This window comes from Sciurus carolinensis, chromosome 5 (assembly GCF_902686445.1).
Source record: "Sciurus carolinensis chromosome 5, mSciCar1.2, whole genome shotgun sequence".
In the NCBI taxonomy this organism is placed as follows: Eukaryota; Metazoa; Chordata; class Mammalia; order Rodentia; family Sciuridae; genus Sciurus; species Sciurus carolinensis.
Genome location: NC_062217.1, coordinates 37849603 through 37868324, shown reverse-complemented (window position 1 = coordinate 37868324; position 18722 = coordinate 37849603). Strand labels below are relative to the sequence as shown.

Genomic DNA, 18722 nt, shown 5'->3' with positions numbered 1-18722 from the left:
GATGCTGCCCACACAGGGGACAGGGTAATGGTGAGGTGGGGGTCTTGCCATGACCCTCTCTAGCAGCCTCCATTACCTCAGAGCAAAGCTGGACCTACAAACGCATGGGACTTGGCACTGGAACCAGGGGGAAGAGCAGGCTCTGGGAGCAGGAGCCACGAATCCTGCAAGGCCAAGTGTCACATCTGCTGCCAGCCCTGAGCCATACGGGAGAAGCCCATGCTCGTGGGAAACTCAAACTCCTATTGCCTGGGGAGGGTGGGAAAAGACGGGGGGGACGGGTAGCTTTCGGTCCCATGGCCTACCTGGCTGTGGGCTCATTTCTCCAAGCCTCTGGCACATACCTGAAAATTTATCATTCACCCACAGGTTGAGAGTGATTCACCAGGAACACGCCTGCTATCACACTCAGGGATCGGAAATCTGAGAGAATTGTGGTCGGGCCATTATGACGCCAAGAAGCCCAAGTGCAGCAGCCTGCCACGTGGGAAACTGAAATTGTTTCACTGAAAGCCAGCTCACGTGGATGCGGTCTGTCCAAGAAAACCAAGCCTGAAGGTCATACCCTCCTCTCCGTGTTCTAGTTGTGGGGCCTTATGTGCATCACATGATCTTTCTGAACTTTAAGTCTCTTTCCTCTGGTGGGATCAGTACTGTGACTATTGTGTCCATGGGACCATTGGGTCAAATGTGACAATGCAAGTAAAATGCCCAGCACCAAATAGCTGCCCAACAAATACCCATTTTCAGTGCCTTCTGTTTCTCCTCTTCTAGCTGTTGATGTTGGGTTTTGCCAAGGAAAGCAAGAGTTAGAAGAGGTACTAAATCAGGGACCATCTGAGATGTTCCTGACTCTTTCCTCTAAGCAAGATGTCCAACCCCACCCAGCCCTGTTGGTCCCCTGGGCCATCCCTGCATGCAGCAGGTATATATAAGTAATGAATTCCTTCAACTTCATGGAGCTTAGGAATTCTTAGACCCTCCCTTCTGAGTGGTTTATGGAGCAGCTACATAAGAAGTGGAACAGCAGAGACCTGCTCTCTTTGAAGGTGCCTACTGGGCCCCAGCAGCTCCTCAGCTCACCCCAGACTTTGTGCCCATACATTCTGCATGTGGATAAGGAAGCTCAAGGCCAAGACTGTTGGAGGCTCCGCCCACCTCTCTGACCTGATCCCCTACTGCTCCCTTCCTCTTCCAGTCCTCTCCAGACACACTGGTCTGGTCTCCTTTGCACTTGCTCAGCCTCTCTGCCTCAGGGCACAGTGTTCCTGGAAGTCCTGTTGCTCAGGCTCTCTCCCTGCATCCTCATCTGAATTTAGATGCAGCCGCCTCAAGGAAGACTTCCTTGGCCCTCTTCTCCCCTACTCAGATTTGTTTTCTTCTTAGCATTCATCTCTACCTGAAATATCTTAATTATTTTGCTACATGTGAAGTGTCTGATTCTCTCTATCAAAACACAAGCTGTGTAAAGGCAGAGGCCCTTCACATTTAGTTTAGCGGCACCACCGGGTCCCGGCATGGCCCATACTGGTGACCCTTTGTTCCTAGAGCAACAAGAAATGGATTGTTGAACAATCCGTGATTGTTACAGCCCTACCCTGTACTAGGCTGGTCGACTCTTTAGGTTGGGACCCTGCCAGAAATGTGAGCTCTAGGAGAGCAGGGAGCCAGGAGCAGGAAATACCTCTAGGACATGGTGGAAATCTGCTTGGAGCTTCTCATGACCTAGGACCCCAAATCCCACCATCCCTGGCATCAGAACTAGGGAAGTTTTGCTTTGTGTTCTCTTGACTGAACTGAGCAGAAGGGTGCTGAAGAACCCTGAAAATTAATGCAAGTGAGACCCCCTGAGGCTGTTCTCATAAGACCAGCTCAAGGGATATCGGACTCTCCAGAATGTAAGAGAAGTGTAAAGGGCAAGGGGATGGAGGCTCACCACCCGGAAGCAGCGGCCTGGTGGTAACCACCTGTGTCCACTCTCAGACCAAGTCTACACCAGACACATCCGAAGTGTATAGTGGAAAGATACCCAACGTTAATGATGAGGCGTCCCTTTTTGGCTTACCCTTGTGAATAGGTGGAGTTTTAACTCTGCCCATGATCTCGTCCTCTGTGGCCTTCAAGTTCTGGATCAGAAAGTATGTGGTCATTTTCCCTTTACCTTTAACTTCGATTTCGCCTCTCTCAACGATTTCAAACCCTTGGTTTTCCAGGGCTCTGCACAGAGAACAAGAGAAAAACACCAGGTATCAAAGATCACAAAGTTGGCTACAGTGCAAAAGGTGATGTGAGAGGAGAAATCCCGGACCTCAGACACACAGCAGAAGAGGAAAGAGGATCGGAGACATTGTTAGGGCCTGCGGAGCGGGCAAAGGCAGCGGGAGCAGAGGAAGGCATGAAGGTCGGATGTTGTGAGCAGGGTGCTGAAGACCAGGGAGGGCAGAGGGAACCCACCCAAACCCTGATGATCCTCCCGCCAGTGTTCTTCTCCCACATCCCTCGCACACAAGGCTCCCTCATTCCTACTGTACTGCTTGTTTTTCACTCCCAGTACCCTGATTTTGGATAAATCCTACTCTGAAACTCCTCATTCAAGATTCAGCATGGCATCTTCTCCTCCATCTTTCTGGGACCAGACCCCTTGCCCTGGGCTCCCCTGACACACTCTAATTCCCAAAGCAGCAGAGCAGAGTAGTTCAAGAGCAGGGAGTCTGAGCCCTGACCCTGGGCTGCTTCCAGACTCTTCCTGACGTACCCAGACCTGAGGCAAGTTCTTAACCCTTTCTATCCCTTATTTTTTATCATCCATGAAGAAGAATAATAATAGTACACCTTTATGGAGTTGTTGCAATTAAATGAATTAATATATGTCAAAGAATTTAGAATCCAATGTGAACTATCGTAAGTACCCAAGACATTTCTAAGCATTATTTTGAGCACATCTTTAATTTGTACTCATACCACTTTAAAAATGTTGAAATTGAATTTCCTTTCTTCCTCCACTAGACCAAGGACCAGCAAACATTTTCTACAAAAGATCAGATAGTAAATATTTCAGGCTTTGCAGACCCTATAATCTCAATTCTGTCATTGTATCACCTAAGTCACAGATAATATGTGAATAAAAGAGCATGACTGTGTGTCAATAAAACTTTATTTGCAAAAACAAGCAGCAGACTGGATTGGCCCCTGGGGTTTTATACCTTGCTGTTCTCTCTACTAAGCCATATGCTCAACAATCCTGTCTGGCACAGTGTCTGCTGTGAGCCAGTGAAGCATGGAAGAGCAAACGTGAATCTCCTCCACTACCCCAACCCATGACTGGTAGCCATCTGCAAGTTCTGGAAGGAGGGGATGGATGAAAGAAGGCACGAAGAAACCAACGGCTACCTGAAGGCTGTGGGGCTGAGGTGCACTTTGTTGGGAAGCCCATGACTTTCCATCCTAGAGGCTGTGTTCACAGTGTCACCAAACAAGCAGTACCGTGGCATCTTGTCTCCCACGACGCCTGCTAGGACTGGTCCGGTGTGGATTCCCACTCGGATCTGTACAGAGAGAACCTCCCTGAAAAGAAACTGTCTAATCCTCTTGCTTTGGACTTTTAAATTAACATATGGTTTTACATACAAGGAAAACCATAGACATTAAAGTGTTTAGCTCCATGAATTTTGACAAGTGCATATGTCCCTATAACCTCCATCTAAAACTACTCCACAAAAATATAAAATAGTTCCATTGCCTCACAAAATTATCCTGCACTCCTTTCCAGTTAAACTCTTTTCCTGCCCCACCCCCAACATCATTAGCTAGGAAATGCAAATAAAAAGAGATAACTACTTTTTTATATCTTTTTTACCAAAGATTATTTTGCCTGTTCTATAATGTCACATACATGGAGTCATATAGTATATACTATTTTTCATCTTCTTTACTTAATTTTGAGATTAATCTAATGTATGGAACAGTAGTTCATTATTTTTATTACTGAACAGTAAGAGTGCGCCATGATTCATTTATCCATTCTCCTCTTCACTTGGGTTATTACCAGTTTGGAACTATTATAATTAAGGCTGCTATAAGCATTTCTGTACAGATATTTTTGTGGACATATGTTTTCAATTCTCTTGGGTAAATTCCTAGAAACAGAAATTCCATTTCTGGGTCACAAGGTAAATGCCAATTTAATTTTACCAAAACAAGACAAAACTGCCCAATAATTCTCCAAAGTTTATTCTCCAGTTCTTCATTTTCCATTCCTATCATCAGTGTGACTCTTCAGTGGCTCCATATTTTCACCATTTGGTCTTCTAGTTGGTGTGAAATGATATCTCACTGAGCTTTTTATTTGCATTTCCTAGCTAATGATGTTAAGCATATTTTATGCCCATATTATCCATTCATATACCTTCTTTTGTGGAAAGTCTATAAGTTTTTTGCCTGCTTTAGAAATTGGATTGTTTTCTGTTTATGGTTCATATGCATGAATTCAACACATATCTGAATATATATATATTATATATATAATATTTTTCCTAGTCTATGCTTTTGTGTCTTCATTATCTTTAAGAAGCATAAATTTTAATTTTGTTGAATATATTAATTTGCTTGGGTCACTATAATAAAATCCCACCAAATGGGTGGCTTAAACAACAGAAATCTGTTGTCTCACAGTGCTGGATACTGGAACACCAGGATCAAGGTAAGTCAGATTTGGTTGCTCCTGAAGCCCTCTGCTGGTTTATGGACAACAGCCTTCTCTCTGGGTCCTCACCTGGTCTTTCTGCTGTGTGGGCATCCGGAGTTTCTCTGTGTGTCTTCATTTCCTTTTCTTATATCAGTCAGATTGGACTCATCCTTAGGCCTCATTTTCACTTCATCAGTTCTTTAAAGGATATATCTCCAAATATAGTCACATTCTAAGGAACTGAGGTCCAGGACTTTCCTCAACACATGAATTCTGGGGGATTTTTTCTTTTCATGTTTAGTGCCTTTACGTATTAAGAAATCACTGTCCCAAAGATATGAACCGATCTCCTGTGTTTCCATCAAGAAGTTTTGTGATTCTAGTTTTTATGATTACCTCCATAATACATGTTAAATTAATTTTCATATATGAAGTGAGATAGGATTGAGGTATTTTTTTCTTTCCATATAATATTCAGTTGTAGCAGAACAATTTCTTGAAAAAAAAATTTAGTTTTCCCACTAAATCAATTTGGTGCCTTGATTGAAAAGCAATTGATCTTAAATGCACAGTCTACTTTTGGATACTCTCTAGTATTTCGGTGATCTGTTTGTTTATTCTTCTGCCATCTCTATTTTGTTTATTACCATAACTTTAGAATAATTCTTGAAATCAGGTACTGTAAGCCCTATGATTTTATTTTCCATTGTCTAAATTGTTCTAGATTCCTTACATTTTTATACAAATTTTAAAATCAACTTGTAAATATTTTCAAAGAAGCCTGTTGGAATTTTGACTGACATTCTACTAAATCTATACATCAACTATGGGACAATGGACAGCTTAACCATATTGGTTTTTCCAGTCATGAACATGATATATCCCTCATTTAATTATGTCTTCTTTATTTTCTCTAATTAATAGTTTGTGGTTATCAGAATAGAGGTCATGTGTATGTTTTGGAAGATTTATTCCCATGAATTTAAATAGCTTTTCAAAATTTTTTTATTTCCTCATCCAGTTTCCTGTCTTAATGAGAGATCTGTTTTTACAGCACAGTCCAACAGTGAGCGCTTCAGGATTGGTTCTCTCTTCAGTCCCACTGGGACTTTGCACCTGGGGAGATTTCTCTCTCAGCCACTCTTCCTTGCCCACACTAGCCCACTTCAGAGGGTCATGCTGTGCACTTGGTGAGGGCAACGAGTACCTCAGAGGAATTGCTCTTGGTTCTCACACCCTAACACCAGCTCATCACGGACCTTGCCTTGCATTTGGGAAGGTCCCCAACAACTCAGGGACTGGGAACTCTCTCAGTTCCTCCTCTGTCCCTAGACTTTGGCTGAAGAACCCTATGCACTCAGGGAAAGACTATGGGAAAGAGTTGGTGGATGGGTACAGACCAGCTGGGGCTCTGTGGGACTTTAGCTTGTCATTCTGGCCCCCTGTATAGCCAATAAAAGTTCACCAAACTTTGGCCTGGTTCCTCCCTACCCTCACATCTGCTGAATTACCTCTAATGATGCTCTATCAGGAATGAACATGTGATGGGTTGACATATTTGACTCCATGGAAATATTATAGGCCAGGCTACATGGGCAATGACTAAACAGACTCCATTTTACCCTGAGACTCCATGTTATGTAGGAAATACTTCTCCCATGAGAACAGCCTGCCTCTGTACCCATCCTCAGTTGCTTAGCATGACATGTTTGGCAACACAAAATGGCAATTCTTCTATAATGAAAAATTTTTCTCTTTTTGATTCCTGTTTTCCTAAACAATGTACCATGTCAACAGTGATGTCAACAGTGATTGTCTAGATATTAGTAACCATTCTTTAATTTGTACCTAAGTAAGGTCATTTTGACCCACTTCCCCCTTCTGCTAATGATTTTAGATCTCATGATGTTAGTTTGCAGTTTTGAATCATAGCAACAGACACTTAGGATTGGTGTACTGACTTCTGGTATAAAAACCCCTACAACTCTATGGTCGGGGCTGGCCTCCCAATAGCCATTTTTTGGGGTGTTGTGTGAGATAGTCAGCCAGTCATTAATAAAAACTCTCAGATTTGGACTTCTCAGTGGTGATAGATCTGTTCTTAAAATTGTACCCTAAAACAAAAAAAGTTACAGTTGCTTCCTCCTTGAAAAGGTTTGACATTTTCTAGAATTTAGTTCATTTAAATTGCTTACTGATGGGATTAAAAAACATCTACTAGCATGGGAACATCTTAAAAGCAGACCTACTTGTCTTTTCATACAAGATTTTCTTCAAGAAATATGATTATAAATTCTTCTAGAAAAGGGCCTGTCAGTACATCTCTAAATCCTTCAAAGCACCTTATAATACTGCTGCATACACACAAGGACCTCAATAAATGCACATTAAATAATCTGTGAATAAAAGAGTAGATCTCAATTACACTAATTTTAAAACTGTAGAAACGGCAGTTTTCCAGAGAAAGATGGTTCCAGTTCTTATCCCCAACATCCTTGAATAAACCTACATGATATGCTGTTTCTGGTATGAACTATGTTCCTATATGAGAATTGCTAACACCCTTACCTGTTTTTTTTTTTTCTTGGTAAATTCACCTTAAAAATTACCAGGAATTCATTGTTTAATTCTTATTGGTATGCCATTATCCTCATCTATACATCTTTCATAAGCACACATACTTTATATTTTAAGCCATTTTTTCTTCAGTGATTTACATTAGGGCCCTTTAACTGAAGTACCCATCTCTTATCTGACTTTTTTTATCTCTACTCCTTCATTACCTCCCATTACCTGATTTTTATTTATGACATTAGGGGTTTTCTTCAACCTGTATATTCTGTGTGTTTCCAATAAGTCAAGTATTGTAGATGCTTTGTTCTTGTGATGGCCTAACACCAGTTTTTACTTAAAAGACTATCATAGACACTAGAGCCAGGAGCTACCCTATTTCTTGGCCTCCAAATCACTGGAATATATTTTCAGAACTTCCTGCAAGGGGCCATAACTTGGAAAAATCATCTGATCTTATAATTGGTTTTATTTATCTTTAGATAACCATTGAGTTTATTTTGAATTTTTTACTGAAATGAGCAGGGGAGGGACCTGGATGTAAAACAGCAGAGAGACACAGCTCCAAGTTCTCTCAGGGGATTAGGATCTGCTGAATTTAGAGAAGAGGACATTTGTCTTTTTTCTCTAAAACTGCCCAAATTCTATCATGAGAACAAACTTGGGTGCTTGGAAGAATAACTCCTATAAGAAAGGCAAGCAGATGTCTTGCTAATGGACACATGGTGGAAGGAACCATTCCTAATATCTATAGCATCATAGCACCTTGGCTGTTGCTGCTGACTGAAGGCAGCTTAACACCTTAGCCTGAGCTCTGCACTGCCAGACAGCACGCTGAGTACACAAATTCCCTGAGCAAGAGAAGTTGGCAGTTCTGAAAACTTGAACTACCTGTAGAAATACTTGAACAAAGAAACAGGAATTATAAATGAGTTTCAGGATGAATTGAGCCCTACAAGGTAAGTAGGGAAACACACTCAGTACCATCCTAAGTTACGCACAGAGGACAGGTGCAGTGAATCACAGGAAAATTCTTAGCATCACAGCCTCTTCTGAAATTTGAGAGAAACTGAGACTGTAATATCCTTACTAATATCTCAATTCCTTAGGAACACATGCAAGGGAAAAAGAGAGTTGGGAAAGTTACCCATTTTAATTACTGCAACAGACCCAGGGACTACTTAAGCAGAAAAGAGTTTTGCGTGAGATGCTTGGTATTAAGCAAAGTGTTCATTTGCTCTCTACCTGGATGGGTTCTCCAGTAACAGGATTCATCACTTCTTTTGCAGAAATTCTCATCCCCAGTGCAAAATTAGCCACTCTCTGAGCATGGCTTCCAACAGGCACAGGAACACCACCTACCACCATATAAGCATCACCTATTGTTTCCACCTGCCAGAGGGAAAAGAAAGCATACTCAGAGACTTTCCTTCATGTGCTAAACATAGCACTTAATCTGTCTGCCATTTTCCATCTATTTATCTAAGCAACATATTAAAGCTGGTGATTGTGTGCTGGGCTATGAGGAGCATGAGAGAGGAGATAAGGAGGATTGTGACTTAGGGAACAACCATGAGAGAGCCAAAAAGACTTTCTGTTGTTAGATTTGTTGGTTTGTTTGTTGTTTTTGGTACTGGGGATCAAACCCAGGGTCTTGCTTATGCTAGGCAGGTGCTCTATCACTGAGTGATACCCCCAGCCCCCTTTCTGCTTCGAGTGGAAACAAATCCCGGAGAAGATGATGCCTTTGGAGGGGTCATGTGACACTATGTTAGATAATGTATGATTTGGATATAAAGTCTGCTGAATTTAGGTGTAGCAGACTATTTTCAAGGAAAAGAGTGTTTCCCCCTCAGTGACACCAGGGCGCCATGTTAGCACTGGGTATTGCATAAAGATTCCTAGTAAAATAAGATTCTCAAAATACTCCCAATTCCCTTTGAGCTCTTCCTCTTTGCCCAACTGCCACTCCCACCAAAGCCCAGACTTGTGCCAATAGAGGAAAGACCAACTTAGAATCAAGAATCTGCCTGGCCACAGTCCACGTAAAACCACCACGCCACACAGACACTAACTTTGTAGACCTCGTGGACACTGGTTAATCTGTCAAACTTGGAGTACATGGAGTTCAGCATGTTCACTATGTGGATAGGTTCACAGGCAGCGCAGATGTTAGTAAATGTCACCACGTCACTGAAAAGGATGGTGCAGGTTTCGAATTCTCCTGCGATAGAAATGGGAATCAGCGAGAGCCAAGGAGCAAGGATTCTACATTCAGGTGCCCTTTTGGAATCCATTTTGGAATCCATTTTTTAATCCCTTCTGGTATAGATTCAGGTGCCCTTTGGAATCAAACCTGCTTGTACCTTGGGGAAGAGGATCTGAATGACATTGATCACTCAACAGTCACTTGACGGATGTCAACCGAGCACCTGCCATGAGCACATCTCTTGAGTTTCTTCTGTGACTAGTCATCATGTATAGAGAACTGAGCAGACAGGGCCCCTGCCCTGAAGGAGCTCCCAGGCCAGTAAAGGAGACATAAGAGTAAACCAATGCTTCCAGTAGGATGTAACAGGTTTGTGGGATGACAGAAATGTGCCCTAGCATCAGGGCCCATGCTGAGCCTGAACTATAGGAGACCCAGAGTCAGGGCTGATAGGGACTAATCACCAGGAAGTGGAGCCTTCTTCTGTCTTGGTACAGTGTGGCAGCTACCTGTCCTCCTAACCTATGCCCTGCTTTCACTCTGGCCCACCTCATGCTAATTTTCATGGTCATCAGATCTGATTTACCTCTCTTTAAGTCTTAGAACCTTAAGTCTTAGAACAAAATCCCAAATTCTTACCATGCTCTGCAACAGGGACTCCCTCCCTGCCCCTACCACTTCTCTGTTCACATGACTTGACACTATCCCTCTGGTTCATTCCACTCTGGTCTCGCTGGCCTCCTTGGGGTTTCTCTGGCATATTAAGTGTGTCCTGCCTCAGGGCCTTTGCACCTGCTGCCTCCTCTGTCTGACACACTCTTCTCAAATATCCACAGGGCTCTATCACTCATATCTCAGATGCAACCAACTCAGTGAGAACATTCTTGACCTCCCTGTCTAAATAACAACCCCTAGACTGTCCATCCTCTCAGCCTTATCACATGCCCCCATAAGACCTATGTGACCTGATTTTTAGTAGAATTCTTTATTTAGTTATTATCTATTTTCCCCATTGGAATATAAACTTCATAAGTTGAAAGACTGTTTTGCTTTCTGCTTTCTAGGCCTTAGCACCTAGAACAGGGTCTATATATTCTACATTATATCTGTCAAACCCACAAGGCTGGGCACTCCTTTGGGTTCCCTGGATCTGGTACAGCACCTGGCACTGAGTTCACCAGGCATGTCTGTGAATGAACACACTCAGGGAAAATGGAAAGTGAGTTCAGAGCAAACGCAGCATCTTTCCCTCCAGAAACAGTTCATGCTTCTAGAATGGTCCTCAAGGGTGCCCTGGGCTTCAGTTAATGTGTGGATGTATTATTTCCTGTTATAGTTAAGGACCCTAATCTTGGTCACTGAGTATTGAGGCCAGTCTCAGGACATAGAGTAAATTCTTAGAGAACCTAATACATGTGCATTTCTCTACTCCACCTTTCACTCCTGTATGGCTTCTCTTATTTTTAGTGTAGAGGGGAGAGACTGAGGCAAGGCAGGTTAAGCAATGAACCCAAGATGGTGCCACTTATGAGTGATGGAATCAGAATTCAACACCAGATCTGCTCAGCTTCAAAGTCGGTGCCCCTAACACTGAACACGCACTGTCTCCTGCTCCAAGGTCCCGGTGCAGGGCTGCCTTACCTGCAGCCACCTTTTTGCCCTCCTTCAGCTGGTTGGCCACGTGCTCGGGCAGCATGGCATACAGCAAGGTCTCTGTCTTCTTCTTTTCTATGGCCAAGTGCTTGGACAGGACGCGTAGCTCCTCCTTCTTCCTCTCCAGCTGGTTGGACAGCTCCATCTCCGCCAGCCTCTGCTGGTTGAGGAGGATGAGATCCCTGGTGGTGTCGTGGGGAGCGATGTCCGAGAGATGCATCTTGCGCTCCTCTAGTTCTTGGAGACTGCGGAGCTTTGGAGAGCACAGGAATATCATGCACCGCAGGGACTCCATCCAGATCATCTGACCTTCATGTCACAGAAAGGAAGGCAGAGATACAGTTTATCTCCAAGATTGGGTTAGCTGAGTCCTCTAAAGAACTAAGCCTCACCACCCCGTCCGTAAGCCTTCTAGCGACTGCACCGTCACGCTCCTGCCTTTTCTGCTAAATGTTTCGAGAATTATCTATGCTTCTGTGTCCACTAACTCATTTCCCCTCTCCTCACAACATATCTCTGTGGCTGCTTCTCCACCTTTGAGGGGCTCCATTCATGGCCTCCAAAGTGCTGGCTCCAAAACAAGTCTCAGTCTCATCTTTACTGAGCACTTGTGGTGTTATCAACCTGAACTTCCTTCCTGAAATCTCCTTCCCCTGGGAATTTCTGACAGTGCTTTCTTTATAAAAATTTTCCTACTTCTTTGAATTTTCCCTCTAGGTTTTGTTTTTTAATTTCCTTCCTTAAATGTTGGCATTCCCTAGGGGTTTGTCTTCATATCCTCTCTTTTAGCATTGCACTGTGTCATTGTTTAGATGTAAGGTGTCCCCAAGCTCACGTGTGAGATGGTGCAAGAAAATTTAGAGGTAAAATCATTGGGTTATGGGAATATTAACCTAATCATTGCATTAATGCACTTATAAGGATTAACTAGATGGTAACACTAGGTTAGTAGGTAACTTGTAGGCTGTGGTGGGAGGAGGTGGGTCACTGGGGGCATGCCATTGGGGTATATATTTTGATCCTGGTGAAAGGATCTCTCTCTGCTTCCGATAGATAAGTCCTGAGCCACTTTCCTCCCCACACACTTCTGTGATGATGTTCTACCTCATCTCGGGTCCAGAGCAATGGAAACACACTGCGTTCGACTCCATGCTAACAATGAACCTGAATTTCCAGAGAAGTCTTACTTCCTAGACTCACAATTGCATATCTTGAAGAACAAATGTGTTTATTAATTTGTTACAAAAGCAGTACAGACGGTAGACCAAGATGGCGGACTAGAGGGTGACTGCACCTCATGTCGCTCCAGAACTCAGGATTCAAGAAGAGGAGGTATTGAGAGACTCGGACCAACTCAGAGCCGCTGGGTGAGTCTCTCCCACTGGGCAAGGATCGGCCCGGGCAGCAGGCTGGGACTGCAGGCACCTTCTTGGAGCAGGGCCGGGCAGTGAGAGGCTTCCATGCACAACTGGGCTCCACTGGCCTCGGCAGCAGACAGGACGCAGGCCCAGAACAGCCATGCCCCAGCCAGCAGTCTAGTTCCCCGTTGGCACACCATGGGTCAACAAGTAGAACCGCCTCTACCCACTAGCAGGCCACCACCGCTAGAGGGGCAGCTTTCTTGTGGAGCACTGCAGTATAAAGTTCCTCCAAGACTTCAGGCTACTGAAGGCTAGGAGGTGATATACTGGAAATCTACAGGGACACTAAAAGCCAATAGAGGAAATCTGCAATATGTCAGAGTTCCACTAATACCTGACCAATATGAGAAAACAAGGGAAGAAAATGTCCCAAACAAACCTAGATGCTATATCAATAAAACCCAATGACAGCACAGCAGAAGAAATGTCAGAAAGGGAGTTCAGAATGTACATAATTAAAATGATCAGGGAAGCAAACGAGGAGATGAAAGAGCAAATGCAGGCATTGAATGATCACACCAATCAACAGTTAAAAGAGCAAATACGGGAAGCAAAAGATCATTTCAATAAAGAGTTAGAGATACTGAAAAAAGAAACAAACAGAAATCCTTGAAATGAAGGAAACAATAAAACAAATTAAAAACTCCATAGAAAGCATAACCAATAGGATAGAACACCTGGAAGACAGAACCTCAGACATTGAAGACAAAATATTTAATCTTGAAAATAAAATTGAACAAACACAGAAGATGGTAAGAAATCATGAACAGAATCTACAAGAATTATGGGATATCATGAAAAGGCCAAATTTAAAAATTATTGGGATTGAGGAAGGCTTAGAGAAACAAACCAAAGGAATGAACAATCTATTCAATGAAATAATATCAGAAAATTTCTCAAATCTGAAGAACGAAATGGAAAACCAAGTACAAGAGGCTTATAGGACTCCAAATATACAAAATTACAACAGACCCAAACCAAGGCACATTATAATGAAAATACCTAATATACAAAATAAAGACAGAATTTTAAAGGCTATGAGAGAAAAGAATCAAATTACATTCAGGGGGAAACCAATAAGACTATCAGCAGATTTTTCAATCCAGACCCTAAAAGCTAGAAGGGCCTGGAACAACATTTTTCAAACCCTGAAAGAAAATGGATATCAACAAAGAATCTTATACCCAGCAAAACTTACTTTCAGATTTGACGACAAAAAAAAATTCTTCCATGATAAACGAAAGCTAAAAGAATTTACAAAAAGAAAGTCGGCATTACAGAACATTCTCAGCAAAATATTCCATGAGGAAGAGATGAAAAACAATGATGCAAATCAGTAAAGGGAGGAACTATCCTAAAGGAATAGCCAAATAAAGGAGAAACCAAGTTGTGCCAAAAAACAAAAATGAGCCAAATGACCGGGAATACAAATCATAACTCGATAATAACCCTGAATGTTAATGGCCTGAACTCATCAATCAAAGACATAGACTGCCAGATTGGATTAAAAAGAAAGATCCAACAATATGCTGCCTGCAAGACACTCATCTCATAGAAAGAGATACCCACAGACTAAAGGTGAAAGGATGGGAAAAAAACATACCATGCACACGGACTCAGCAAAAAAGCCAGAGTATCCATCCTCATATCAGATAATGTGGACAATCAAGCCAAAGTTAGTCAGAAGGGATAAAGAAGGACATTACACACTGCTTAAGGGAAGCATAAATCAGCAAGACATGAAAATCATAAATATCTATGCCCCAAACAGTGGCTCATCCATATATGTCAAGCAAATCCTTCTCAATCCCAGAAATCAAATAGACCACAACACAATAATATGAGGCGATTTTAACACACCTCTCTCACCACTGGACAGATCTTCCAAACAAAAACTGAACAAAGAAACCATAGATCTCAATAACACAATCAATAATTTAGATTTAACAGACATTTATAGAATATACCATCCAACAAAGAGCGAATACACTTTCTTCTCAGTAGCCCATGGTTCCTTCTCTAAATAGACCATATTTTATGCCACAAAGCTAATGTTAGCAAATACAAGAAGATAGAGATACTACCTTGTATTCTATCAGATCATAATGGATTGAAATTAGAAATAAATGAAAGAGTAAAAAACAGAAACTACTCCAATACCCGGAGATTAAATAATACTCTGTTGTATGATGAATAGATAACAGAAGACATCAGGAGGGAAATAAAAAAAAAATTCTTAGAGTAAATGAGAACAAAGAAACATCGTATCAAAATCTCTGGGGCACTATGAAAGCAGTACTTAGAGGAAAATTTATTTTATGGAGCGCATTCAATAAAGAAGAAAAAAATCAACAAATAAATGACCTAACACTACAGCTCAAAGCCCTAGAAAAAAGAACAGAGCAACACCAAAAGTAGTAGAAGACAGGAAATAGTTAAAATCAGAGCTGAAATCAATGAAATTGAAACAACAACAAAAAAAAAAAACAGTAGAAAAAATTGACAAAATAAATAGTTGGTTCTTTGAAAAAATAAACAAAATTGATAAACCCTTAGCCCACTAACAAAGAGAAGGAGAGAGAAAACTCAAATTACTAAAATTCGGAATGAATAAGGAAATATCACAACAGACATGAGTGAAATACAAAACATAATTAGAAGCTATTTTGAAAATCTATACTCCAACAAAACAGAAAACCTCAAAGACATCAACAGGTTTCTAGAGACATATGAATTATCTAAACTGAACCAGGAGGACATACACAATTTAAATAGATCAATTTCAAGTAATGAAATAGAAGAAGTCATTGAAAGCCTACCAACAAAGAAAAGTCTGGGACCAGATGGGTTCTCAGCTGAGTTCTACAAAACCTTTAAAGAAGAGCTCATTCCAATACTCCTCAAAGTATTCCATGAAATAGAAGAGGAGGGAACCCTTCCAAACTCATTCTATGAAGCCAATATCACCCTGATACCTAAACCAGACAGAGATACATTGAGGAAAAAAAATTTCAGACCAATATCCTTAATGAACATCAACACAAAAATTCTCAACAAAATCTTAGCAAATCGCATACAAAAATATATTAAAAAGATAGTGCACCACGATCAAGTGGATTTCATCCCAGGGATGCAAGGTTGGTTCAATGTGCGGAAATCAGTAAATGTCATTCACCATATCAACAGACTTAAAGTTAAGAATCACATGAGTAATTCAATAGATGCAAAAAAAGCATTTGATAAAATACAGCACCCCTTCATGCTCAAAACACTAGAAATAATAGGGATAGTGGGAACATTCCTTAACTTTGTAAAGGTCATCTATGCTAAGCCCATGGCCAATATCATTCTAAATGGTGAAAAACTGAAAGCATTCCCCCTAATCACTGGAACAAATCAGGGATGCCCTCTTTCACCACTTCTATTCAGCATCGTCCTTGAAACTCTAGCCAGAGCAATTAGACAGACCAAAGAAATTGAAGGGATACAAATAGGAATAGAAGAACTCAAACTATCCCTATTGCTGATGACATGATTACATATTTAGAGGAACCAGGAAATTCCACCAGAAAACTTTTAGAACTCATAAGTGAATTCAGTAAAGTAGCACGTTATAAGATCAATGCTCATAAATCTAATGCATGTTTATACATAAGTGATGAATCTTCAGAAAGAGAAGTTAGGAAAACTACCACATTCACAATAGCTTAAAAAAAATAAAATACTTGGGAACCAATCTAACAAAAGAGGTGAAAGACCTCTACAATGAGAACTATAGAACACCAAAGAAAGAAATTAAAGAAAACCTTAGAAGATGGAAAGATCTCCTATGTTCTTGGATAGACAGAACTAATATTGTCAAAATGGCCATACTACCAAAAGGGCTATACAGATTCAATGCAATTCCAATTAAAATCCCAATGATGTACCTTACAGAAATAGAGCAAGCAATCATGAAATTCATCTGGAAGAATAAGAAACCCAGAATAGCTAAAGCAATCCTTAGCAGAAAGAGTGAAGCAGAGGGTATCGTAATACCTGAACTTCAACTCTACTACAAAGCAATAGCAACAAAAACGGAATGATATTGGTACCAAAATAGACAGGTAGGTCAATGGTACAGAATAGAGGACATGGACACAAACCCAAATAAATACAATCTTCTCATACTAGACAAAGGTGCCAAAAATATGCAATGGAGGAAAGATAGCCTCTTCAACAAATGGTGCTGGGAAAACTGAAAATCCACATGCAGCAGAATGAAACTAAACCCCTATCTCTCACCCTGCACAAAACTCAACTCAAAATGGATCAAGGACCTCAGAATCAGACCAGAGACCCTGCATCTTATAGAAGAAAAAGTAGGTCCAAATCTTCAACATGTCAGCTTAGGATCAGACTTACTTAACAGGACTCCTATAGCATGAGAAATAAAAGCAAGAATCAATAACTGGGATAGATTCAAACTATAAAGCTTTCTCTCAGCCAAGGAATCTATCGGTAATGTGAAGAGAGAGTCTACAGAGTGGGAGAAAATCTTTGCCACTCATACTTCAGATAGAGTGCTCATTTCCAAAATCTATAAAGAACTCAAAAAACTCTACACCAAGAATACAAATAATCCAATCAACAAATGGGCTAAGGAAATGAGCAGACACTTCACAGAAGATGTATAAGCAATCAACAGATATATGAAAAAATGTTCAACATCTCTAGTAATAAGAGAAATGCAAATCAAAACTACCCTAAGATTCCATCTCACCCCAATTAGAATGGCGACTATCAAGAACACAAGCAACAATAGGTGTTGGAGAGGATGTGGGGAAAAAGGTACACTCATACATTGCTGGTGGGATTGCAAATTAGTGCAGCCACTCTGGAAAGCAGTGTGGAGATTCCTTAGAAAACTTGGAATGGAAGCACTATTTGACCCAGCTATCCCACTCCTTGGCCTATACCCAAAGGACTTAAAATCAGCGTACTACAGTGATGCAGCCACATCAATGTTCATAGCTGCTCAATTCACAATAGCCAGATTGTGGAACCAAGTTAGATGCCCTTCAATTGATGAATGGATAAAGAAACTGTGGTATATATACACAATGGAATATATGGAATATTACTCAGCCATAAAGAATGATAAAACTATGGCATTTGCAGGCCAAATGGATGAAATTGGAGAATATCATGCTAAGTGAGATAAGCCAATCTCAAAAAACCAGAGGACGAATGATCTAGCTGATAAGTGGATGATGACACATAATGGGGGGTGGGAGGGGGGCAAGAATGGAGGAAGGAGGGAGTGTATAGAGGGAAAAGGGGGGTGGGAGGGGTGGGGGGAAGGAAAAAATAACAGAATGAATCAAACACCATTACCCTATGTAAATGAATGATTACACAAATGGTATACCTCTACTTCATGTACAACCAGAGAAACAACATGTATCCCATTTGTTTACAATAAAAATAAAAAAATAAAATAAGTAAAAAAATCAGTACACATTCTTACAGAAAAGAACAAAAAAGAATAGTGAAAATCAGCTATCATCATATCACACAAATAATTACTTTTAATGTTTTGAAGTATTCCTTTGCATTGCCCCAAATGGGACTATCTAGTATTTTTATAATCTGATTTTTTTCATTTAAAAGTACATAACATATATTCTTCAACAGCATATACAGATGCACATCACAATTTTTGCTGACTACACTGATTTTACTGTTTTTTATTTAAATAACATGCTAGCATTGCTTGTACTGTGTCTAGTTTATCATTTTATAAACCACATCGCAAACAACAAACTTGAGGTAAGTTTTTGTATATAATTGTGGCTATTTTGCTAAGGATAGCCTTTCACACATGAAAATATGCTCATTTTGATACATATTGCCTACATGGTTGTGATAATTTATACTTCCACCTACAGCATTGTTTTGTTTGTTTGTTCATTTTTCTTTACTCCCTATTAGGTATTTATTTGTGGATGTCTGTCCCTGGGCTCACCTGCAAATCACTCTGCAAATCTCCTTTCTTATTAATCCTTTCATCACATATGCATTTGGTCCTTACTCTGAAGGGGACCACCGTTTCAGCACTGAGGGATACAGCAGCAACTCAGACAAAACTCCTGCCCTCAAGGACTTAAGTCATGTCTTTTCTCAACTAATCACACCTTCATTG

General features: G+C 41.0%; 1 protein-coding gene across 1 annotated transcript in view; it reads right to left on the bottom strand.

The window, feature by feature from the left end:
- LOC124985555 (guanylate cyclase soluble subunit beta-2-like) overlaps window positions 1-18722 on the bottom strand; it is a 48301-nt gene that overhangs the window by 7044 nt on the left and 22535 nt on the right. The window contains exons 8-12 of the mRNA XM_047554290.1: window positions 11106-11426; window positions 9331-9479; window positions 8501-8647; window positions 3391-3545; window positions 2066-2217 (exon numbers count right to left, since the gene is read on the bottom strand). Of these exons, the coding sequence (XP_047410246.1) occupies window positions 2066-2217; window positions 3391-3545; window positions 8501-8647; window positions 9331-9479; window positions 11106-11426 (924 nt within the window). The remainder of the gene's footprint in view (window positions 1-2065; window positions 2218-3390; window positions 3546-8500; window positions 8648-9330; window positions 9480-11105; window positions 11427-18722) is intronic.